Here is a 25846-nt window from a genome sequence, read left to right as displayed (position 1 = left end):
GCTTGCTGCCCTTGCTGCCTTGACAAGAGTGCAAAAGACTTTCCTGCACAGCATGCTACAGGGCTTTTCAGACCACAACTTTTGTTTTTCTTTTTTCTTTTGAAAAAGTCTCAGGGGCTTCTACAGGCAGAGAAAAGGGACCCGTTTTTGGCACATTGCTTTGAAGCTAAAGCCCGCTGTTAGTCAAGAGAGACAGTGAATTGTTATTTTTGTTCTACAATCCTTTGCTGACATGGATGCTGGCTGAAACTGCAAAAAAGGCTAAGAAAAGAAAATGCTTCACTATCAGAGAAAGAAAAATGGTGAAAGAAAACACAAGAGAAATGTCAGTCTATTTATGTTTCAACTGTACTGTTGAAGCTGAAGAAAGAAAAGGGTTTTAGTGGTTCTCTTGACATCATCTGAGGATTGCTCAGGTGAAGCACTCACTCAGGTGAGGTCCATCTGTGCCACCCAGTTTACAAATAGGAACTAAAACACTACAGATGACAGGTCTAGTCTACAGTGTTTGTTTTAGGCACAGCTCTCTAGAGGAAAGCACATGATTAAGGAAATCTCACCCAAAGTACTCTGGATTAGAAAAAGGGGAATATGGGAAGGGAGGGGGGAATGGGAATAGGAAAGATAATAAAATGAATTGGACATTACTAGCCCATATGCATATATGATTATGAACAATGTAATTCTACAACTAGAAGAATGAGAGTTATATTCCATATATGTATAATATGTCAAAATGCATTCTGCTATCATGTATAACTAATTAGAACAAATAACAAAAAAAGAAAAGAAAATCTATACAGCTTTCTCCCTAGAATATCCCTCATTTGCTGCCACTCACTGATATCAGGATGCCATGCCTCTTGTAGAGGATGGGAATTCTAGAACATGGTAGTTGCCAGGAGACTGATGCTAGGCCCCAAACCACACCTGGCTTCTGTGGAAGAGCCAAGGAGTCCTGGCAATGTGCCGTTAAAGCAACCAATCAAAAAGGATCTCTGACAGCATTAAGATGATTAAAAATCATTGCCACTTTGACAAGACAACAGAGGAAAATAAACACACCGAAGGTGGAATTATTTTTTGCCTTTAAAGCTCACTCACCTTCTTAGCAGCAGGATCCCCTCTGGATTGATGATATGATGGAGACATTTTTACCTTGGAAAAAAAAGGCAAACATTTTAACATCTTTTTAGTTATAGCCTAGTTTTATTTGATTCACCTTCAAAAAAATTCAACAATCTGGTGCAATTGAGATAAAACAGATATTTTCACAAGAATGATGAATAGATTTTATGTTAAGTCCCATCAAAATTTTTCTAGAGATCAAAAAGTCAGTTGTTAGCCAAGATAAAAATATGATTAGGGTAAGAGAAATGGAACAGATGGCTCAAATTGGTTTTAATCAAATGGTGAGGAACTAAACAGATATAGAGCCTTGGTGATATTGTTAATCAACTGATGTAATAAGCAATGGCAGCATTTCTTGCAGAGGTCAGTAAAAAGGAATGAACACTTGAAAAAGTAATGTAAATACACCTCAAATAATTATGCTGAGTGAAAGAAGTCAGAGAACAAAGCACATGTTTTATAATTCCATGTATCTTAAATTCTAGAAAATGCTAACTATATGACAGAAAGCTACTCGGTGATTGCCAAGGAACTGAGTAAATTTTGGTGATGGTAGATAAGGCTATTATCTTGATTGTCATAAAGAATTCATGGATGTGTGTTTTTATCAAATTTGTACTTTGTTTATGTATAGTTTGTATCAATTATTACCTCAAAAAAGCATTTAAAGAAATTTATGGAATACATAAATTTCTAAGTAGTTGGAAAGAAATTTATAGAGGACTTTGGGGTTTATATTTTGCCCCTGGAGCCTCAATTTCTCTCTCTGCTTCCCTGCTGCCTTAAGCTGAGCAACTTTTCCTCTCTGTGCTCCTCCACCGTAATGTTTCTGCATTGGAGCCAGCAGCCCAAGGATTGAATTCTCTGAAACCAAAGACCATGTCCCCAGACCCAACAGTAACCTCATAGACCCTAGGCCTACTGCCCCCGGGGAACATAGCCCTGGAAACACTGCAGAAAACCAATACCTGAATCAACACTGAATCAAAAAGAGAATGCAAGGCACATGTGTCATTTTAAATTTGCTAGTGGCCACATTCAGAAGAAAAGGAACCCAGATGGAGGAACTAAGGCATGGGAGACCACCCACAAAGTCACTTTGAGGAGCTAAGAGTGGAAGCTATGATCAGTAGGCCCCAAGCGTCGAGTCAAGACTCAGTTAAGTTAAACAGGGTTGGGGATATGGCTTAGTTGATAGAGTGCTTGCCTTGCATGCACAAGGCCCCAAGTTCAATTCCCAGAACCACCACCAAAAAAAAAAAAAAAGATTCAGTTAAACACGAAGACACAATAACAAGAAGAAAGAAGAAAAAGAAGTTATGCAGATAGTATGCTGGAGAGAAAACAACAAGCATGCCAAGCATGCTGGCTAAGTTATTAGCTTCTCTGACTCAATTTTTTAGCAAGAAATGCATTTTCCTCAAAACTCTGTCAAGAGCATTCAAGGACAAAGTTAATGAATGATAGCAAGGAGCCCAGCATACAGTAGGTGCTTGATAAGTACTAGTTTTTCTCAAGCTATATAGTTTGAATTTCTATGAACAAGTGTTTTTCATTCATATGTGGTCAATCTTTAGTGTAGAACCTAAAACACTTTCAAACAATTTTTAAAAAGATGTCTATTTTAAATAAAGAAAGAAATGTTTCATGGTTCAGACAGAATGGGCAAACAATATTTTGGAGAGATGTGTAAGCAAACACTATAAAATAAAATTTGTGTTTTCTCAAAAAAAAAAAAAAAGAAAATTTAGAGCTTTACATGCTATGTTGGAAAATAAGGAAGGCTGAAAAGAAGGGCCTATACTTCCAATTTGAGAAACTAGAAATATAAGATCAAAATAAAACCAAACTAAGTAGAAGGAAGGAAATAATACAGAGCTAAAATCAAACAGAGAATACTAACAAAGCCAAAGGTTGTTTCTTTGAAAAGATCAGTGAAATTGATCACAAGTTAAATGAAAAGGACATATTCCTTAAAAAACAGAACTTACAAGACTGGACCCAAGATGACACCAAAAATATGAACAATCTTCTTATCTATTAAAGAAATTGAATTTGTTATATCTTCCCACAGTGAAATTTCCAAGTCCACTTGGAATTCTAGCAAATATTAAGCATGTAGAAACTAATGTATGAAATTAGAACAGCCACTTTTTAATTAACAAGAAAAATATAATTATTACTGTCAGTACTTCAATAGCTATTAGACACGATATGTCTAGAATGATGAAGAGAGGTATAAGGACTCAGCAACTGCTCTCAAGATCTCAGGCTTCTTCCAACTCAGGTCTAATTATGAATCAATAGAATTCAGAAGATGAAGATGTTTCCTCTTACTGTCACATCACCATTCAGGTAGGACCAGATTGCAGGCTTTTTCACTTTTCACTGACTTTAAGAGTAACTTCAGAAAACATACCTCAGCTGAAGGATCAAAACTGCTGGCTTTTCAGACTGCTCTTTCAGATTTAGCAGGTCTGCAAAAATTAGACTTGACAGTCCTTGCTGTAACATACCATGACACTAGTACTCTGAAATTCTCTCCAGATGTATGATGTAGCTAGCAAAAAGTGATCCAATTTTAACTCCTGCTATGCTCGTTTTGAAAATGGAGAAAATAGATTTTCAAAGCAAAGTAGATATTTAAGCTTAAAAAAATGACCTCATGAAAGAATCTGCAGACTTTTTAAAACAAGCCAAGAAATAGATTTAGTGGTGGACAATTTATCTGAGAAGGCTGTTCTCTGGAGATTAAGTCAGAGAGTGTTTGATGTGGCAACAGAAATGGTTCAGTATCCCTCATGAAAGGTCTTATTTTTCATTTAACAGGATTCCTTCTGGAAATGCTTTAGGCAGTACAGCTTAAAAGAGATACTTTAAATCCAGGTGTGCAGACACTAGGTCTGGGGATATGGATGATATACTGAGCTATGGCCTTAATAATGCTGAACCTTTGTGATCTTTGTTAATAAAATGATTCCCGATTTAAGCAACCTGAGCTGAAGTTTAAAAGCAATAGGAATGCCTTCCTTATCATTTTGCTTTTAAAAAATTATTTCTCTCTCTCTCTCTTTTTATTTTTTTTTTGCAGTTCTGGGGACTGAACCAGGTCTGGCATATGCAAGGGAAGCACTCCACCACTGACCTATACCCTCAGTGCTTTTTTTTTTTTTTAAAATAGCCTTATTTTTCTGATTACAAAAGGGATACATGGGCACTGATGGAAAGTTAGAAAATACAAAGAGCAAACAATGCAAATAAAAACCACAATCCAACCATGGAGCAATAACTACTATTAACATTTGGAATCACACTGTTTTTTGATCTTTTCATGTTGTAGGTTATGTGTATTTATTTAGCCATCCCAGTATTTTTCTATAATGGATTTTTCATGATGAAGAGAGATATAAGGACTGATCAAAAGATCTCAGGCTTCTGATGATTACAAAGCAATTCATTCATTGTATAAACATATTATAACTAATTTACCTAACAATATGCTGTTGGAATATTTTAGTTGTTTTCTATTTTTTTAATTATTCAAAAGGTTGTTATCCTTGTATGTAACACTTGGAGCACAAGATTTATTATTTACATTGGACAGTTTCTTATAAGCTGCTGCATCAAAGGGGTATAAACATTTAGAAATTTCTATCACCAGTTCTTCTCCTAACAAGAAGGTCCACAAATGTTTTTCCTATAATTCTGAAATCCCAAAAAAGCTCTGAAACTAAAAGGATTGCTCTAAAAAAAAAAACCTCTGGCACCAAAAGTCATCTGGCAACAAAACCTGACCTGAGCTGAAGTGAGGCTATGTATAGCCTTTATCTCACATGAGCATTTGAGTGTGGAATGCTGCCCAAGTCCACACACAGACTGTTATATAATGTACAATACAAGCACCATATTGCCCTTCTTTTAGCACTTTAAAAATGTCAACTGGCCTCTGTTTTCCTAAATGAGAAGTCAGCCATCATTCTTATTGTTGTTTTATCCTTGATTCCTTTTAAGACTTCTTTATTTTTTGTTTCAGCAGTTTGACTATGACTGTGGTTTTCTTTATATTTACAGGGATAGAGTTGGTTTTTTTTTTTTTTTTTTGGTACTATGGATTCATGTTTTTCAGAAAATTTGAGAAAATACCAGACTTTATCAGGTCAAACTTCCCGAGTCTCCTTCTTTTTCTTGTTTCCCCATCATGCTTTAAAATTCCAACCATGCACACAACACAAACTTGATATTGTTTCATGGGTCACTAAGAGTTCTTCACTCTTTTTCAATTCTTTTGTATCCATGTTTTTTTTTTAATAAAAAATTCTATTGAACTGTCTTCAAATTTAGTAATAATGTTTTTTCTCAGTGTTCTCTGAGATGTTGTTGACATACTACAAAATTTTCTGTTTTTATCTCTAGAATTCATTTTTTTGTTTTTTTAATGTAAATTTTAAAAATTTATATATGAAGCAGAATGCATTACAATTCTTATTATATACATAGAGCACAATTTTTCATATCTCTGGTGTTATACATAGTATATTCACACCAATTCGTGTCTTCATACATGTACTTTGGATAGTAATGATCACCACATTCCACCATCATTAATTACCCCATGCCTCTCCCTTCCCCTCCAATCCCTCTGCTCTATCTAGAATTGTCCATTCCTCTCATGCTCCCACACCCTATCCCACTATGAATCAGCCTCCTTATATCAAAGAAAACATTCGGCATTTGTTTTTTGGGGATTGGCTAACTTCACTTAGCATTATCTTCTCTAACTCCATCCATTTACTTGCAAATGCTGCGATTTTATTCTCTTTTATTGCTGAGTAATATTCCATTGTGTATACATGCCACATTTTTTTATCCATTCATCTATAATTTTTATTTCATAGTTTTATTTCATAGTTTGTATTTCCATGCTGACAGTTCCCCATGTGTTTAGTCATCTTGGTCATCTCTTCCTCCAGATCTTTTAAGATATTTATAATTGCCATTTAAAATTTTTTTTTAGATGTTGATGGAGCTTCATTTTATTCATTTATTTATACGTGGTGTGGAGAATCGAACCCAGTGCCTCACACATGCTAGGCAAGCATTGTACCACTGAGCCCCAGACCCGGCCCTTTATAATTGCCATTTTAAAGTCCTTAATTGCCAGTCCCAACATCTGAGTCATTCATAGATCTGCTTCTACTGATGCTTTTTCTTTTGATTTTAGGTTATATTTTCTTTCTTCTCATTGATCCTATCATAGTTTAGGCTTTGACTGTATTAGAGAGCATTGGTTTTATTTTGCCCTTAGTTTCGGGGAAGGCTTATTCCTAAATTATAGCTTTTCTGTAGTTTCAACACAAAATCTGAAATATGTATCAAAGTATTGAACATAAGAGGATTTACATTCAAAACTCAGCACCAGGCAGCTGCTGAAATCTCTGCTCAGTTCTTTAGTCCTCCTGATGTTGCTTTCTAATAGGTTTCTTGGAATGAAAGTTAGAAAAAGTTAATGGAACATCTAGAGGCTAAAATTTTAGTGTCTGGAATAAAGGATATACTGGATGAGATTAATAGCAGAATGGGATTTCAGAAGAAATAATTAGAGAACTTTAATGTATAGGAGTACAGACTATCTCAAATCAAGCACAGAGAGAAAAAATACTGAAATGAGTAGAGCATCAATGAATAACTTCAGGTGGCTAAATGTACTTGTAATTTGAAGAAGCAGCAGTAAGGAGAGTACCAGAAAAAAAAAAAATTGGAGACATGTTACATAGTTCCAGTTCTAGCAATGGCAGAGCAGTTGTATTGGATGATTCCTGCAATGAATTATAAGCTCTGAACAACATATGAAAACATAGAAAGCAACCAGAAGTAGACAGAAACTGTAGAGAACATAAACCTTGAAAGAAGGAAAGCAACTGAAGGGATGTCTGCATTTAACCTAGATGTCTAGCTTTTCCCTAGAGTCCTTCTTGGTTTGCCTTGGAATACTGAGGAAGAGATGAAGCAGAAAGTAGCATTCTTGGTCAAGACTAGCTATAAATTGAGGGAGGCGGATCGCAAAAAGAATATGGAGCCTCAAATTCTCAGTATGCTATGTTTCAGTCACTGATTTTCTTTCTTTCTTCTTCTTCTTCTTCTTTTTTTTTTTTAGATAAAATCTTGCTATGTTACCCAGGCTGGTCTTAAACTCCTAGGTTCAAGTGATATTTCTGCCTCAGTCTCCCAAGTAGCTGGGACTACATGTGTGTACCCCTGCACCCAGAGTAGTCACTAATTTTTTTTCAGGTCCTGGAACAAATCATTTCCCTCTGCAGATCCTTTGTGATTGTTCTTTTGTTGTCTGAAATGTTGTTCATGTGGCTGGTACCTTTGTACCCCCTGGTTCTGGGCTTAAAGGGGTCTCTGTAGATAGACATTCCCTGGTCATCCCATCCAAAGCAGGTTTACCTCATGTTACTCTCCTCATAACATTCTATTCTTTCCCCTCACTTCAATTATTTACCTATCACAACTCAAAATTATATATTTGATACAATGTTTGCATATTTAATTATTGTCTAGCCTCCTTTTTGGTGGGTAAGCTAAATAATGAGGGGAACTATTTTTTGTTGTTGTTTACCAATGTATACTCAGTAGAGTACCAAGAAGAGTGTTTGACCCAAGGTAGGAATATGATAAATACTGGCTAATGTAATAAATCACTTAATACTTGTAAGGATAACAAGATTGCTAGAAAATGGGCTAAAGTCTGTTCCCCAAATTTCATTAAGATTACCAATCATCTCTATGAACTTCTGAGACATATTAATCTTCATGTAATTTGTAAGTTTAATTTCGAAGGTATCTTTTTGAGACATGTTGCTATTACAAAACAACGAAATCTCATCTTTTAGTATTTATTTTGAATTTACCCTTTCTGTAACAGGGAGCTAATTAACTCTTTAAAAGGGGGCTGGGGATGTAGCTCAGTAATAAAGTACCCCTGGGTTCAATCTCCAGTACTGCAAAACAAAAACAAAACTTTAATGAATTTGACATAAATAATAAAAATAACTTTTCAAGTCGCATGAAATTGATAAAACCCTCAGAGAAAGAAAAAATGTGGACACAACAAGGAATATCAGCGTTACTATTTCATGTAAACCAAATCTACAATTTTAGTGGAAATTCAAAATAAATCTGCAATGTATTAATAAAAAATTATGACTAGTGAATGAACATAAACTACTGCATAATTACTTGGAAGTTATAAAAACTTCCCTCTGACATTATTTACAAATTTAACTCAGAAAACAAAACATTTTTAGAAAATGCTCAGGAATATCATTTAATTCTCTTCTTTTGTAATTATTAAAGAACAAGTGGGCAGCTATATATTTAGTTCCAGTCTGTGTCCTCCTCACACATTTTATCTTTTAGTGAAAAAATGAAAACCACTCTGATAATTTTAGATGCTTCTAGATCTATACTAATAAAGGCTGACTTCACACAATATATTTTAAAGCTAATAGTGTCAAATGCTCTTGATTTTTAAAACTTTAAAAGAAATAACAGCTTGAATGTTTTTGGTATAATAGTATGTTAGACTACCTGTTTCAAGAACTTCAAACATTGTTAATAATAATGCTTAAACTGAAATTAGTGAATCTTATTTTTTAAAATTTATAGCAAGTTGATTAGTGAGCAATAATCACTGTTTTAAAAAACTTAATAGTAAGCTAATTTCTTCTAATGTTAATCAATGAAAATTAAGATGGTTATTTGCGACTGTGAATGTAATAAAGGATAATTGAAGATGAAATTTAAATTATTTGATTAATATCAGTGAATAACATTTGTTGAGAAAATATACTGGAATATTGAGTATTTCTGCTGAAATTCATTTCTCCTGTTTATTTCATCTGTGGGCAATAAGTAGAGAAAGCAAAAAAAGAATCAGATAGAATGATTTTCAGGTCTATTCTGTATGTCTGAAAGTTTCAGTCCAAGCTGCTATAAGCCTTAGGAGTTAGGAAAAAAAGTCATTTGGGTCATTTCTCTTATTTGTACAGAATAAAAGTCTTTATTCCAGAGGAAAGCAGGCTTTCTAGGGAATAACTCCCATTATGCCCAGGTAAATTTGCTGGCAGGCAACTAATATGTCAGAGTTACTAGTTTACATAATGACCAGAGATGAAAAAAGAAGTGAGACAGGATCACAGAAGAAAGACTGTATCTCTCATGACCACAGTTTTGAGGGTGACTGTTGCATCATTTTGAGCTGCAGTCATAAGCTGAAGACCATTATCTCAAGTCTTGGAAAAGGATGAAAAAAGAGCTATTTGATAGAAGGATCATGTTACAAAGGCAGTGAGATGCTTCAAATGCATCCACTATCTTCTGGATATAGAGAGCAACAGGTGGAAACTAACTGGCTGTGCCAGCTGGACTTCTGAGTCAGTGGGGCCTCCCTATTGTCCCCTTCATATACTGTGTAGAAACTTAACCTGGGCTAATAGATTTTCAAAGGAAATTAAGAGAACACAGTAAAACTTTCCTGTAATAAAGTTTAATGTAAGCCACCATACCACAGAAATAGTATTTCTCTTTTTAAATTAACAATGTAAAACCTTGAATAGTTTCATACAATGTTGAGAAATCTCCAATAGGAAATGGATATATTTTTAAAACCAACTTTAATATGTTTTAAATGATAAAAGTAGTGCAGAGCTTGTAGCAGGAAAACTGGTTCTCCAAACTTGAGTTCAAGTATCAGCCCTCCATCCCTAAATTACATGTTTTCTCAGTTGTAAAATAGGCAACATATTAACTTATAAAGTTGGTGTGAAGTATAATACAATAAAAATATCTAATACATGTGTTTGATACATTTGATTTCCCTTTCTTTCTTGGGTTACCAATCTACTACATCTTTTTATAATATCTGATGCAAGAAAATCAAGTGAGATAGACAGCTAGTGGAAAATTTAAGAAAAATTAAGTTTTCCTTCTAGTTCATATACCATTATAGATTTGATTTTTTTTTCTTTCTTTTCTTTTGGGGGAGTGGGGAGGAGGGTGTCCTGGGGATTGAATGTAGAGCTTTGTACAAGCCTACCACACAGCAAAATCCCTAAATTTGATCTTAATGAAATTTCCTGAACAATGGAAAAGTTGGCTTGTCTCTGTTCTGAGAGTAGGAGAACCTCAGAAACAAAGTTACTATTGATATACATACTCAATTTAAAAATAATTTCTGCTTTCTAGATGTGCTTAGAGAAGACAGGAGGAAAGTCATTAAAACAGATTATTTTCTTTCTTCACTGCATGAGGTGTAGGGAGTGAGAAGAGGGCAATGACTATAGTGTAAATGAGTTTTAAATTCAACACTTACTTATGAAAAAATTCTCAGCAAGACATGAAATAAAAAGGCATTTCCTAATTGTGATATGAATGTTACATACAAAAAGCTCACAGTTAAAATTACACTCAATGGTGAAAAATTAAACACTTCCCCTCTAAGATATGGAAAAAGGCAAGGATGTCTACTTTTACCACTCATTTACTGAAGGCCAATGCAAAAAATCAAGAAAAAGAAAAGGCATAAAATTGGAAAGGAAGAAATAAAATAGTCTTTCTTTGCATACGACAAATTGTTTACATAGAAAATTACAAAGATTTTATAAAAACATATTAGTATTAATATGTTATCTTAATGAAGTCATTAGTCACTGGATATAAGGTTACTATACAAAATTAACTATTTCTTTATACTAGCAATAAATAATTAGAAACTGAAATGTTAAACAGTAAAATATGTACTAGCACCAAAAGTAATTAAATGCATATAAAATGTGTAGAATTTACATGGTACAAACTACAGAACACTGATGAAATAAATACAAAAAATTTGTAGAAATTGAAAGATATACCATGTTCATGAACTAGAAGACTCAATATTGTTAAGGTATCAACTTTTTCCAATTGATCTACAGATTCAACCTAATCTCAAAAAAACTTAAGAAAGGATTTTTTTTTTTTGGAAACCAACATGCTAACTTCAGAACTTATAATGAAAGGTAAAGGAGTAGAATGGTCAAAGGTTAGAACAAAGTTGGAAGACTAATACTACCTGATAACCAGATTTACTAGAAAGCTACATTACTAGAGAAAGGACACACAGACCAGAATGAATGAAGCAAAACATAAAATTCAGAAATAGACCCACACATACACAGTAGACTGACTTTATCTAAAATGTAAAAGCAAGTCAACAGATATCTGCACACAAAAGAAGGAATCTCCATATATATTTCATATCCTATGTAAGAATGGGGTTACAGTGATTGCTTGGAGTTGAGGGTCAACCAGGAAAGGTTGACTACCAAGAAATAAGAGACTTTTGAAGGGAGGAATTAACATTGCTCTATATCTTTTTTTTTTTTTTTTTGTACCGGGGATTGAACCCCAGGGCACTTGACCACTAAGCCACATCCCCAGCCCTTTTTAAGTGTTTTATTTAGAGACAGGGTCCCACTAAGTTGTTTAAGGTCTCACTAAGTTGCTGAGGCTGGCTTTGAACATGTGATCCTCTTGCCTTAGCCTACCAAGCCTCTGGAATTACAGGAATGTGACACCATGTCTGGCTAACATTGCTCTATATTTTGACTGTGGAGGTGGTTGTCAATCTTCACAAGTGATTTTTCCCATTTATAAATTTTTTAAAGGAGAAAAGTCTATTTTAGTGCTAAATACTGTCTATAAAGAATGAAAGCATATCTAATTGGTAATATCCAGGCAAGAAGATTCATGTAATCTTAGGTTGGTTATGATGGAATATAACTAAGAGGAAAAATACTAAAGAGCCCCAAGATGTAATGCCTGAAGCATGTGCATAAAAAAAGTTCACTCATTTGCATTAGATTCAATCTAGAAAATGATGAAAATCACGTCTTGTCTTTTCTTTTTTAATACTTTTATTCCATTTATTTTTATGTGGTGCTGAGGATCAAACCTAGGGCCTCACATGTGCTAGGCAAGCACTCTGCCACTGAGCTACAGCCCCAGCCCAAGTCCTGTCTTTTCTGAATGCAAACAAGAAAGTGTTTTACATGACTAGTTAGTGAAGTTTTCAGTATGGAAACCATACCAAACATCTTTGCCTGTATGTCTTGTAGTCATCTCTAATTTCAGCAATGAATTATCTTATTTCTAAATCTGTTGTTTATTGTTCTGTTAGTAAGTAGTACCACCATCTTGTGCTGTTGTTCAATAAAGAGACCTGCATGTAATTTTTGAATCCTCCTTCTGTCTTTCCCACTCTATTTTACAAATTTACTTATCAAGTTATGATAATTCTACTTCTTACATACAGCATCTCTGTTGCAAATCCTCTTTTGGATGGAACTAGAAGTTGAGTATGATTCAATCTAGAGGGTGAGAGAGGTAGAGATGAGGCTAGTGAAGTGAGCAAGAACCATATTAATTATTTTGATGTTTATGCTCATCTCAAACACTTCTCAAATAAGTATTTTCTTCTCCAACTCCAGTTCTACCATTTTAGTACAAATTACCACATCTCTACTTCAACAATCTTTGGTCTCTTTATATCCATTCTTGCTTCCATTTTTTTTTTTGTACTGGAGATTGAACTTAGGGATGTTTTACTGTTGAGCTACATTCTCAGGACATCCTCCTCTTTTGGGGGAGGTGAGGCTACCTGAATTGAACCTAGGGTGGTTTAACCAGTGAGCCACATCCCCAGCCCTTTTTGATATGAGACAGGGTCTCACTATGTTGCTTGAGGCTCACTAAGTTGCTGAGATTGGCTTTGAATTCTTCATCCTCCTGCCTCAGCCTCCTGAGTGGCTGGATTACAGGCCTGCACCACCATGTCCAGCCAAAGACCTCCTCACCTTTAAAGAAATTTTTGAGACACAGTCTCATAAGCTATTATCCATCTTGTGAGCCTCCTGCCCCAGTCTCCTGAATTGCTGGAATTTCAGGCTTGTGCTGCTGTGCTTGACTCTTACTTCCATTTTAATTCATTTTCTGCATTGCAGTTAGAGTGTTCTTTTTGAAATACTATTTGGAAGAAGGGAAAAAAACGCTCTTCTGATCAGTTCATATAATTTCTTCCTTAAAACCCATCCCTGAGCTGCGTGTGGAGCACATGTCTGCAATCCCAGCGGCTAGGGAGGCTGTGGCAGGAGGATTGCAAGTTTAAAGCCAGCCTCGGCAAAAGCGAGGTGCTAAGCAACTCAGTGAGACCCTGTCTCTAAATAAAATACTAAATAGTTCTGGGGATGTGGCTCAGTGGTGAGTGCCCCCGAGTTCAATCCCTGGTACCAAAAAACATAAAACAAAACAAAAATAACCCATCCATGGCCAGATGTGGTGGTACAGGGACTCAAGATGCTAAGGAGGGAGAACTGCAAGTTCAAGGCTAGTCGGGAACGTAGCAAGACCCTGTCTCAAATAAAAAAGTAAAAAGGACTAGGAATGTAGCTCAGTGGTGAAGCACTCTTGGGTTAAAAACAAACAAACTAACAAACAACCCCTCCATTTCTTCCTATTCTTTTATTGCAAACATTAAAATAACTAATATAGTCTGGCTCACCTATCTAGTCTCATCTCCTATTACTCCCTTTTACTCCACAGATTCATTATGCTCGACTTTTAGCTCTATGTGCCTTTCTGCTTCAGAGTAGAGATGCTGTTTGTTCTACACAGTGTTCCACCGCCTACAGTGCTACTTCTCTTGCCTACCTTTATTTCTAAATTTCTCTTGCTTCCTCCTTTTATTCCTTCAAGGCTAGCACTTGTAGAAAATCTTCTATAATCTCTCATGTTTGGTTTAACATTATATATATATATTTTTTTTTTTTCATTCATTCCTGGGAGCACTTAAAACCTGTGGAATCTCCTGAGTGATAAGAGTCTCTTTTGTATGCTAATGACATGATGGGTGGCTAGGCCTCTGGATAGCTTTGAGATGATGGTTGGTTGCCAGAAAGACCAAGCCATAAATACAGATTTTGAATTTTCTGCCCCACCTCCTAATTTCTGGGGAGGTGAGAGAGGCTAGAGATCAACTTCAATCACAAATGACCAAAGATTTAATCAACCATGAGTACATAATAACATCTCTAAATACTGAGGCCTAAGGATCTTCTGGGATGGTGAAGGCACAGACTTGTTGGAAAGGTAGTGGCCCAGAGAAGGGATAGAATCTTTGTAAGTGCTTATGCCCAACCAAGTTGTAGCCTTTATAAAAAAATTAGTAAATGTAAATAAGGTGTTTTCCTCAGTTCTGTGAGTTATTCTACTAAACTATCAAAACTGGGGGTGGGTTGTTGGGACCCCTGAATGTGTAGCCAACTTGGACAGAAGTGTGCTACCATGGTTGTAACCTTCCATCTGACATGAGAGAAGCCTTGTGAGTCTAAACACTTAAACCATTAAATCTCTAACTTCAAGTTCTTAAGAGTATTGAATTAAATTATTGGACTCTCAGTTGATGAATAGAAATTTTGGTGTGAGAATTGGTGCTGAAAAAAAAATAACATTTTAGAATTAGAACTCAGGAGCATTTATTAAAAATATGCTTATAATTTTACTGCCTGTAAACAAGACAAGATCATATTTGTCTTGGCTACCCTTTTATCTCCAGCACCTAGCAGAGTGCCTGGCACACTGCTCAAAATGCACTTGGAGAATATGTAAACAGAATGTCTGCTTCTGGAATACTGAAATTCTAAACTTTTATCTGGGAGAAAAGCTGGTCATGGGTCTGCTTTTGATAAAACACTGAAAGTTGACGACACAAAAAGAGTAAAGTAACTGGCCCAGGTTTCACTATGTGATGTGAAGCCTGATTATAGGATAGTGTGGAACAGAAGAAGGGGCAAGATGCAGCAAATGTAGTTAGAGTTCAAAGAGGAAGTATAGTGAGTACAGCACAATATAAGGACACAGCCCTAGTAAATTATTCACAATGAACCCCTTGCGTTGTCAAGTTCTGTTTCCCCAAAAGCTATCAGGCAGGAGAGTTCAAGTTCTGCTCCACTGCCTGTTTTTAATGGACATCATTACCCTAAGTGTATGTATGAAGACATGAATGGTGTGACTCTACTTTGTGTACTACCAGATATGAAAAATTGTGCTCTATGTGTATTATATAAATTGTATCACATTCCGCTGTCACATATAACAAATCAGAATAATTTTTAAAAATTGCAAAATAAAAAAATGCTGTAAAATAAATTAAAATTGTCTAATCCATTAATCAGACTCTGAAGGCAATGAAAAACTTCTCAGGGAACACCACAGCATCAAAATTTTTAAAGAAAGTTATCAAATTGAGAAAACCACATACAGTGCACCCATGTTGGCCACCTTGTCCATCATCAGCACTGTAGAAGTGGTGAGTATACTCTTGTGCATACAGGTACTCATAATATTTGTTAAGTACTCATCTGTACTTGCTGACCTCTTACTCTGTCAAAGGTTCTTAAAAGTACACTCATATATATATCCTCTCTGTTCAGCTTGTTTCAAGGTTTTTAAAAGGAGAACATGTCTTCTTGGTTTTTGGTGCTGAGCAGAGAGGAGAGGTCCTTCAAACACTAAATAGGACTTAATAGAGGTAAATCTGTTGAGAGTGATATGGAGCTGGAAGAAAATGAGCCCAGGACCAAAAGACATTGGCAAGAAAAGACCATGTGCACCTTGCCACTGAAACAAGTCTTACCTGTGATGGGGTTATCCTTCCCTTTTTAATTTCAGATGAAGTCTCACTTGGTTTTCCTACTTGTTTACTTGAATTGCATTTGTAGCACGTCCATCTTGTTTGGCCCTCAATTTCGATGGTGCATTCTTTGTTTTGTAGACAGAATGAATGATACAAATGGCCACAGCTGCAAAATGAAGGTAACCAACTCACACTTTCCATTGTCATAAGTCCATAAAGTACGACAGAGTGTACTTATATACAATAAAAGCTCTAACAATCTGGAATGTACTGATGCTGGTACAGGACAAGAAATAGGAAAAGGAATGTATTCACTGTTGTCCTCTCTTTTTAAAAATCCTAACAAACATATCTGTATCCTTAAGTTGTGAGTAGGAATAGAATCATAGTTCTCATGGAGGATAAGCTGAACTTCTGTTCATTTTTCAAACTATGAAATTCTGACCGTATTTTCAGGTTAAAAAAGGACAAGCAGAAAAAAATCATAATGACACAAGTAGCTTGATAACACCATGAGTGGTCTGTCTCACTGAACTCAAGACAAGAGTTATGATTAGATAAAAAAAAATGACAAAAAACTCATTGCTACAGTAAGTTCTTGCAGTATTTCTATGAAGGCGTTCCAAAAGAACTTTTAGTACCAAAAGGAGTTTTGGAAGGTGAGCACTGATTATGCCTCTCAATCATCCTCGGTCTTTCTCCAACCTGAAATGTTGAACTATCCCAGAAGTCAATCCTTTTCTCTTCTGTAGACTTTACACTCTTTCTCTTCTCTACACTTTATAAAAAATAACCTGTTTCCTGTACACTCTTCCTTTCCCCACCTACTGTTGCTCCTATAGTGATTACTTCTAGTTCCAAAACTTTAAAATATCACCTAGAAGTTCATGACTACCACATTTATGCCTTCAGCTTAGACCTCTTCCCTAAACCCCACCTGTCTGACTCCTCAAGAACTCTGTTTTGGATGTCTAATGCTATCTTAAATTTAACATGTTCAAAACCAAAATCCTGATTTCCACCTTACTCCATCTCCACTGAATACTTTCATCCAACTTACATTCTTGCAGTTTTTCAGGCCAAGAAGTTTGGAGTGATCTATTCTATTCTCTTTCTTTCACACTACACATTTAATTTATAAGCAAATTCTATCAGCTCTACCTTCATAACATGTCCAGAATCCTCCCACTTCTGAACTTTTTTGTTATTGCCATCCTTCCCCGACATGGGCTATTGCAAAAGCATGACTGATCCCCCTGCATTCCCTCTTGATTTTCTATAGCTCCTTCTCAGCACAGAAATCAAACTGACCCAGAAGACCTATCCTCAAAACCACCCAGTGAGCTGGGCATGGTGGCGCACACCTGTAATCCTAATGGCTAAGGAGGCTGAGGCAGGAGGATTGCAAGTTTAAAGCCAGCCTCAGCAACTTAGTGGGGCCCTGAGCATCTTAGTGAGACCCTGTCTCAAAATTTAAAAAAATTTAAAAAGGGCTGGGGATATGGCTCAGTGATAAAGCATCCCTGGGTTCAATCCCTGGTACAAAAAACAAACAAGAACCAAAACAATCCAATCCAACAAAACCACCCAGTGGGTTCTTGTCTCAGAGAAGCCTACTTCTCATAATAACCCAGATACAGCCTCTGCTTTTCCTTTGAAGTCCTCTTTTGTCATCCTCTCATTCCTTTCTTCTGCTCAAGTCCAGAGCCTACTCACTCACTACCGCTCAAGTGTGCCAGCAATGATGCTGTCTCACAGTCTCCAAACTCATTGGTCCTCTCTGCTGGGGACACTCTGCCCCAAAGTTCCATGGTTACTTCCTTAGGTCTCTAAATGTCACTAGACAGCAAGGCTTTTCCTGACTAGTATTTATAAATTAGCAATAGTTCCCAATAATCTTTCCTCTATACCAAGTTTTATTTTTATTAATATAATTATTAATCAAATTTTTAATAATTTTTCTAAATTATGTGTTTTTAAGTTACTTTAACAGTGAGACGTGAGGCATTCCCTGACCACTCCACAAAATGTCCACATCTTGTATCCTCTTGTCCCTGAAGGAACCTTGAATCATCTTGTCCCTCATTGTGTTTTTCTTTTTTCCATACTAGTTACCACCATCTGGGATTTCACTTATTTGTTTTTATCTGCCCCTGCTACTAGAACACAAACTTCTTAAGGGCAGTTCTTTTGCTTTCTTCATGCCGTCCCCTATTCCCTTGAATTGTACCTGCTATATAGTAGGTGCTCAATAAATATGTTGAATGAATGGGTTCTTTGTGAGGTGCTATTTTCTCTTCTAACCTGCAAATCTACCAATCGTCCTGCATAGCTAACACTGATATAGTATTTACTCATGCAAGGAACTGTTCATAGTACCTTATATAATTTTCTCATTGAATTTTCCAAAGCCCTCAGATGTAGGAATTATTACCATCTCAATTGATAAGAAAACCAATATATAAAAAGATTAATTAATTTGTCCAAAGGATCATAGCTCATATTTGGTTGGCATAGTCAGGATTTGAACTTAAGAAGTATGGCTCCAGAATCCATATTATATTGTCTCTATTCATGTATTTTGGATGAACTGTTTTTGCTCCTGAGACTAACCCCTACACTTCTGCACTAGACTTCTTCTTTCTTTGTATTGTGGCTTAAATATCATTTACATGCTAATGATTCCTAAATTTGTATTACTAGCCCAACATGTCTTCTGATTTATGACTAGAATCTGTCTATCGGACAATTCTTCATGGATGTCAAAGGGTCATATCAAACCTAACATCTATAAGGTCAAATTCTGGATTTCCCCACTTCCTTATACTTGTTCCTCCTGTCTCAGGCAAGGGTACCATATTCACCCAGTTACTAAGGCTAAAGACCTCATTTTCTCCCCATACCCCATATCAAATACACCAGCATGTTAGCCATGCCCTTAAAATATGTCCTGAATCCAAACACCTCTCAGCACCTTCACTCCTACCTCTCATTCTGCTCCAATGTCACCTTAAGAGATGCCTCTCTTCATTGTGCTTTCTTAAGACAGAACTCTTAACCAGAACACTTCTTCTTTCCATCCCCCTGCCTTGTGTTTCATTTTTCTTCATTGCTTGGTATTTATTTACTGTCTGAGCACCCTAACTTCTACCTCGCCCCACTCCCATGCAGAACATAAACAAGGTCTGTGAGGACAAGAACTTTGCCTGTCCTGTTCACTGCTTGAGTGACACATGAATTCCTGCCTGGCTATAGCACACATGTACACACACCAGACAGTAATCCTTCTTTCTCTTACCTAAAGACAATAATTTCATCAGCCAATTCTTGGCGTCTCTTATACTGTTGCAAACATATAGAGCAATAATCTTGTTTGGGATTCAATCCTCTAGTGACAGAAGCTCTCAGGTTACACAATGACCAATGGAGATCTTGGTTTAGAAGGCTGGTTGTTGTTTCAAGCAGGGTCTATGAAAGACCAAAACAAAAAACAAACAAGGTTATCAAATGAAAGGTAGAGAGGAATGGAGAACAGAACTTGTTTAGTTTTCAACTACAAACAACTGAAACTGGAAGATAAAATTGATGAGACAAACATCAAAACCCCCAAAACTCAAGTAGTTAATGTGCAGTATACCAAGGCTCAAGTCTGTCACTAATTCCTACTGAGAAATGTGTATTCTGCCATTCTATGGTTTAATTCAGTTTAATTTAATTGATGGCTTTCAAACAACTAGATACTAAGCTCAAATCTATTTATTATATTTATATAATAACTTCTGTCTTGATAGCTCAGGCTATTGTAACAAAAAACAGTCTGGATTGCTGGTTTTTTATCGAAACTGCATTCATGGCAATGTTTCAAATAACCTTTCACTGAGAAAGCTAATGGTCATTACTCAGTTTTCATCTCCCTTGGGCAGGGATCACATTTTCCTGATCAGCACTCATAAATCATTGTGATCCACTCAAAAGACTCTGACATTGTCAGTAAGTTACATAAAGAATTCTCACAATTATCACATTAAGTCATCTTAAGGCTCTTGTGCTTATAAAGTATTGTTTCCATACTAAACTAATTCTCAACGTTCATTTTTTATCATTTGGATATACAGCTGATTTTTTTTGTTTATTGATTTTGTTTTTTTTTAAATACACAAAAGCGGAATGCATTACAATTCTTATTACACATATAGAGCAAATTTTTCATATTTTTGTATACAAAGTATGTTCATGCCAATTTGTATCTTTATACTGCTCATCATCTGTAGCAACCAGAGAAATGCAAATCAAAACTACTCTAAGATACACCTCACTCCAGTAAGAATGGCAGCTATTATGAAGACAAACAACAATAAGTGTTAGTAAGGATGTGGGGAAAAAGGTACACTCATACACTGCTGGTGGGACGGCAAATTGGTGAAGCAAATTTGGAAAACAGTATGGAGATTCCTTGGAAATCTGGGAATGGAACCACCATTTGACTCAGCTATCCCTCTCCTTGGATTATACCCAAAGGACTTAAAAACAGCATACTACAGGGACACAGACACATCAATGTTTACAGCACAACTCACAATACTGAACTGTGGAGCCAATCCAGATGCCTTTCAGTGGATGAAGGGATAAAAAAAAATGTGGCATATATACACAATGGAATTTTACTCAGCTGGATTCTTTTTTGTCAACCCAAAGTGGAAGATGGAACTATGTACTGTCTACCCTCCTTGCTATAAAACTTAGCTTTTTAAATTGCAATATAAAACTTTTAGTTTTAATTACCTAACTATCCTAGTTCTTTCCAATCAATACCATAATTTTCTCTTCTTCTATAGCTCTGCAATTGGCAAAAATTTTCCACCTTGTACTCAGCTTTACTTTACTTTTCTTCTGCTACCCTGGTCTCTGTGCCTGCAGGGGTATCCAACTTCACTGGCTTATGCCTAGCAAAGCTGCAAGTTTTACAACATCTAAGAAAAACTTTATCTCCCAAATTACTCTTTTGCTTCTCTCTCATATTCTTAGGGGAAAAAAAAGCTGTAACATACCTAAATGGAACTTTTCCTAAGAAAAATATATGTCCACCAAGCTGGTTCTTAACTGAGAATTAAAGCTACAAGAAACTGAAAGTTAAGGGAAGACTAATGACCATTTTTGGCTAGTGGCAATGATCTGTTTCAAAATATTAAAAATAACTCATTTAATTTAATTTTATTTTGCATATATATATATATATATATATATATATATATATTGACCATCCTTTTCATGAGTTATAGTTTTATCACCAATTATTTTTCCAGAAAGATTTTTGTAATTTAATTTTGAAAGTTAGGTATTAGTCTCACTGTCAATCAATCAAAAACAATTCTGAATTAGACGCATTTCCATATTTTAGAATAAGTATATTCATGTAAATTAAGGTCAAGAGAAATTTAAAAATAGGGGGAAATATACAATTATCTTGATTTACCTTACTTTCAGTAAAGTGATGGCAATTTTTAACGAAAAAATATGGAGGCAAAGGAGAGGAAAAAAAGAAAATTATAAAAATAGCTTTTTTTTCTACCTTAATCAACACAAAAAGCAATAGAAGACAGGAAATAATTAAAATTAGAGATGAAATCAATGAAATTGAAACAATTGAAAAAACTGACAAAGCAAAAAGTTAGTTCTTTGAAAAAATATATAAAGTTGGTAACCCTTAGCCATGCTAATGAAGAAAAGGAGAGAGAAAACTCAAATTACTAACATGTGATGAAAAAGGTACACTTATCTCAATTTACCTTACTTTCAGTAAAGAGATGGCAATTTTTAAAGAAAAAATATGGAGGCAAAGGAGAAAAAAAAGAAAATTATAAAAATAGCTTTTTTTCTACCTTAGGGCATACTCAGATAATAGAAAGTGATTTACTTACTTGTTCATAGTTAAAGGTATCTAACATTCCCAGAATAAGACCCTGGATTTCTCCAAGTTTTCCTTTTCCATATACTGGATCCTAATTAGAAAAACATATAATTGTTATGATTCTTGGTATTTTTAAATTACTTTAAAATATAAAATACCTGAAGAAAACCAAACATACTCAAATATATATATAATATTTTTATTTTTATTTTTTAGGTGTAGATGGACATTACACAATGCCTTTTATTTTTATGTGGTGTTGAAGATCAAACCCGGGTCCTGCCTGTGCTAGGCGAGCACTCTACCGCTGAGCCACAACACCAACAACTCAAGTATATATTTTACAGCCACAAGATATTCATTCTTTCATGAATCTTCACTGGAAACGTCCATTAGTTTTCATTTGAACATCTCAAATACTTTGGAAAAATAAATGTTAAATGATCTAATCCCCTTTCTTAATAATCTTCTTTACAAGATTTATTGTTGTTTGTTTTCATAATAGTTGCCATTCTGACAGGAGTGAGATAAAATTTTAGTGTAGTTTTGATTTGCATTTCTCTAATTGCTAGAGATGATGAGCATTTTTTCATATATTTGTTGATTGATTGTATATCCTCTTCTGAGAAGTGTCTGTTTAGGTCCTTGGCCCATTTATTATTTTTTTGGTGTTTAGCTTTTTGAATTCTTTATATATCCTAGAGATTAGTGCTCTATCTGATGTGCAAGTGGTAAAAATTTGCCCCCAAGACGTAGGCTCTCTATTCAGTTCACTGATTGTTTCTTTTGCTGAGAAGAAGCTTTTAGGTTTAAATCCATCCCATTTATTGATTCTTGATTTTGTCTTCTTTAATTTCTTTCTTTAGCATTCTGTGGTTTTTAGAGATCTTTCACCCCTTTCATTAGGTTGATTCCCAAGTATTTTATTTTTTTGGAGGCTATTGTAAATGGGTAGTTTTCCTCATTTCCTTTTTGGAGGATTTGTCACTGATGTACAGAAAACGCTTTGGATTTATGGGTGTTAATTTTGTACCCTGCTACTTTGCTGAATTCATTTACTAGTTCTAGAAGTTTTCTGGTGGAATTTCTCTAGGTATAGAATCATATCATCAGCAAATAGTGCTAGTTTGATTTCTTCTTTTCTTATCTGTATATCTTTAATTTCCTTCATCTAGGCCAGTGTTTCAAGAATTATGTTAAATAGAAATGGTGAGAGAAGGCATCTCTGTCTTGTTCCAGTTTTTAGAGGGAATGCTTTCAACTTTTCTCCATTTAGAATGATGTTGGCCTGGGGCTTAGCATAGACAGCTTTTATAATATTGAGATGTGCTCCTATTATCCCTAGTTTTTCTAGTGTTTTGAACATGAAAGGGTGCTGTATCTTATTGAATGCTTTTTCTGCTCTATTGAGATGATCATATGATTCTTATCTTTAAGTCTATTGATGTAATGAATTACATTTATTGATTTCCATATATTGAACCAACCTTGCATCCCTGGAATGAATCCCACTTGATCATGATGTACTATCTTTTTGGTATGTTTTTGTATTCAATTTGCCAGAATTTTTGCATCTATGTTCATTAGAGATATGGGTCTGAAGTTCTCTTTCTTTCAATGTCTTTGCCTGCCTTTGGAAGGAATCAGGATGATATTGGCCTCACAGAATGAGTTTGGAAGTGCTCCCTCTTTTTCTATTTCCTGAAATTTTTCTATTTCCTGAAATAAATTGAAGAGTACTGGTATTAGTTCTTCTTTAAAGGTCTTATAGAATTTGGCTATGTATCCATCTGGTGCTGGGCTTTTCTTGGTTGGTAGGCTTCTGATGATATTTTCTATTTCACTGCTTGAAAGTGATCTGTTTAAATTGTGTATATCATTCTGATTCAATTTGGGCAAATCATATGACTCTAGAAATTTGTCAATGCCTTTGATATTTTCTATTTTATTGGAGTACAAATTTTCAAAATAATTTCTAATTACCTTCTGTATTTCTGTACTGTCTGCTGTGACATTACCTTTTTCATCACATATGTTAAGTAATTTGAGTTTTCTCTCTCCTTTTCTTCATTAGCATGGCTAAGGGTTGTCAACTTTATTTATTTTTTCAAAGAAAGAACTAACTTTTTGCTTTTTCAAATTTTTCAATTGTTTCAATTTCATTGATTTCATCTCTAATTTAATTATTTCCTGTCTTCTATTGCTTTTTGTGTTGATTTGTTCTTTTTCAAGGACTTTAAGATGTAGTTAGGTCATCTATTTGTTGACTTTTTCTTCTTTTAAGAAATAACTCCATGCAATAAACTTTCTTTTTTTTTTCCTTTTTTTTATTGGTTGTTCAAAACATTACAAAGCTCTTGACATATCATATTTCATACATTAGATTCAAGTGGGTTATGGACTCCCATTTTTACCCCAAATACAGATTGCAGAATCACATCAGTTAGCTCTTAGCACTGCCTTCCCAGTGTCCCAGAGATTTCAATACGTTTTATCTGTGTTCTCATTCACCTCTAAGAATTTTTAATATCCTCCTAGATGTCTTTTGCAACTCATTGTTCATTCAGTAGCATATTATTTAGTCTCTAGGTATTGGAGTAGCTTTTTAAAAAAATTTTATCATTGATTTCTAATTTCTTTCCATTATGATCTGATAGAATGCAGGGTAGTATCTCTACATTTTTATATTTGCTAAGAGGTGCTTTGTGGCATGATATATGGTCTATTTTAGAGAAGGATCTATGTGCTGTTGACAAGAAAGTGTACTCACTCATTGAAGGATGAAATATTCTATATATGTCAGTTAAGTCTAAGTTATTGATTGTATTATTGAGTTCTATAGTTTCTTTGTTCAGCTTTTGTTTGGAAGATCCATCCAATGGTGAAAGAGGCATGTTAAAGTCACCCAAAATAATTGTGTTGTGGTCTACTTGACTCATGAACTTGAGAAGAATTTGTTTGATGAACATAGATGCTCCATTGTTTGGGGCATATATATTTATAACTGTTAAGTCTTGTTGGTGTATGGTTCCCTTGAGCAATATGAAATGTTCTTCTTTATGCCTTTTGATTAACTTTAGCTTGAAGTCTACTTTATTTGATAAGAGGATGGAAATCCCTACTTGCTTATGCAGTCCATGTGAGTGGTATGATTTTTCTCAACCTTTCACCTTCAGTCTGTGGATGTCTCTTCCTATGAGATGAGTCTTCTGGAGGCAGTATATTGTTGGGTCTTTTTTTTTTTTTTAATTTTAGATCCAATCTGCTAGCCTATGTCTTTTGATTGGTGAGTTTAGGCCATTGAAACTCAGGGTTATTATTGAGACATGATTTGTATTCCCAGTCATTTTTGTTTATTTTTGTTATTTAACTTGATTTGGTTTCTCCTTTGATTAATTCTTCCTTTAGTTTAATACCTCCCTCTGCTGATTTTCATTGTTGTTTTTCAATTCCTGTTCATGGAATATTTTGCTAAGGATGTTCTGTAGTGCAGGCTTTCTAGTTGGAAATTCTTTTAACTTCTGTTATCATGGAAGGTTTTTTATTTCATCATCAAATCTAAAGCTTACTTTTGCTGGATATGAGATTCTTGGTTGGCATCCATTTTCTTTCAGAGCCTGATAGATGTTGTTCTACGATCTTCTAGCTTTCAGGGTCTGGTTTAAAAAATCTGCACGTAACCTAATTGTTTTCCCCCTATATGTAATCTGATTCCTTTCTCTCGTGGCTTTTAATATTCTCTCCTTATTCTGTATGTTAAGCATTTTCATTATAATGTGTCTTGGTGTGGATCTGTTGTGATTTTATACATTTGGTGTTCTGTAGCCTCTTGAATCTGGTTTTCCAATCTATTCTTCATGTTTGGAAAATTTTCTGATATTATTTCATTGTTTATTCCTTTGGTTTGGACCTTTATGCCTTCCTCTATCCCAATAACTCTGAAATTTGGTCTTTTTATGCTATCCCATATATCTTAAATGTTCTGTTCCTGGTTTCTTACCATTTTCCCTGTGTGGTCTACATTATTTTTGAGATTTTATATTTTGTCCTCATTGTCTGACGTCCTGTCTTCC

General features: G+C 35.1%; 1 protein-coding gene across 3 annotated transcripts in view; it reads right to left on the bottom strand.

The window, feature by feature from the left end:
• Positions 1-25846, bottom strand: part of Vps8 (VPS8 subunit of CORVET complex) — a 247054-nt gene that overhangs the window by 32699 nt on the left and 188509 nt on the right. For 2 of the 3 annotated variants that reach the window (XM_076868965.2, XM_076868966.2), the window contains exons 42-45: positions 21784-21864; positions 19164-19333; positions 15866-16031; positions 1105-1158 (exon numbers count right to left, since the gene is read on the bottom strand). In XM_076868965.2, coding sequence (XP_076725080.1) covers positions 1105-1158; positions 15866-16031; positions 19164-19333; positions 21784-21864 — 471 coding nt within the window. The remainder of the gene's footprint in view (positions 1-1104; positions 1159-15865; positions 16032-19163; positions 19334-21783; positions 21865-25846) is intronic. The other variant, XM_076868967.2, reaches the window with a different exon arrangement.

Source organism: Callospermophilus lateralis, chromosome 10 (assembly GCF_048772815.1).
Source record: "Callospermophilus lateralis isolate mCalLat2 chromosome 10, mCalLat2.hap1, whole genome shotgun sequence".
Taxonomy (NCBI): domain Eukaryota; kingdom Metazoa; phylum Chordata; class Mammalia; order Rodentia; family Sciuridae; genus Callospermophilus; species Callospermophilus lateralis.
This window is presented reverse-complemented; position numbering and strand designations above follow the sequence as displayed.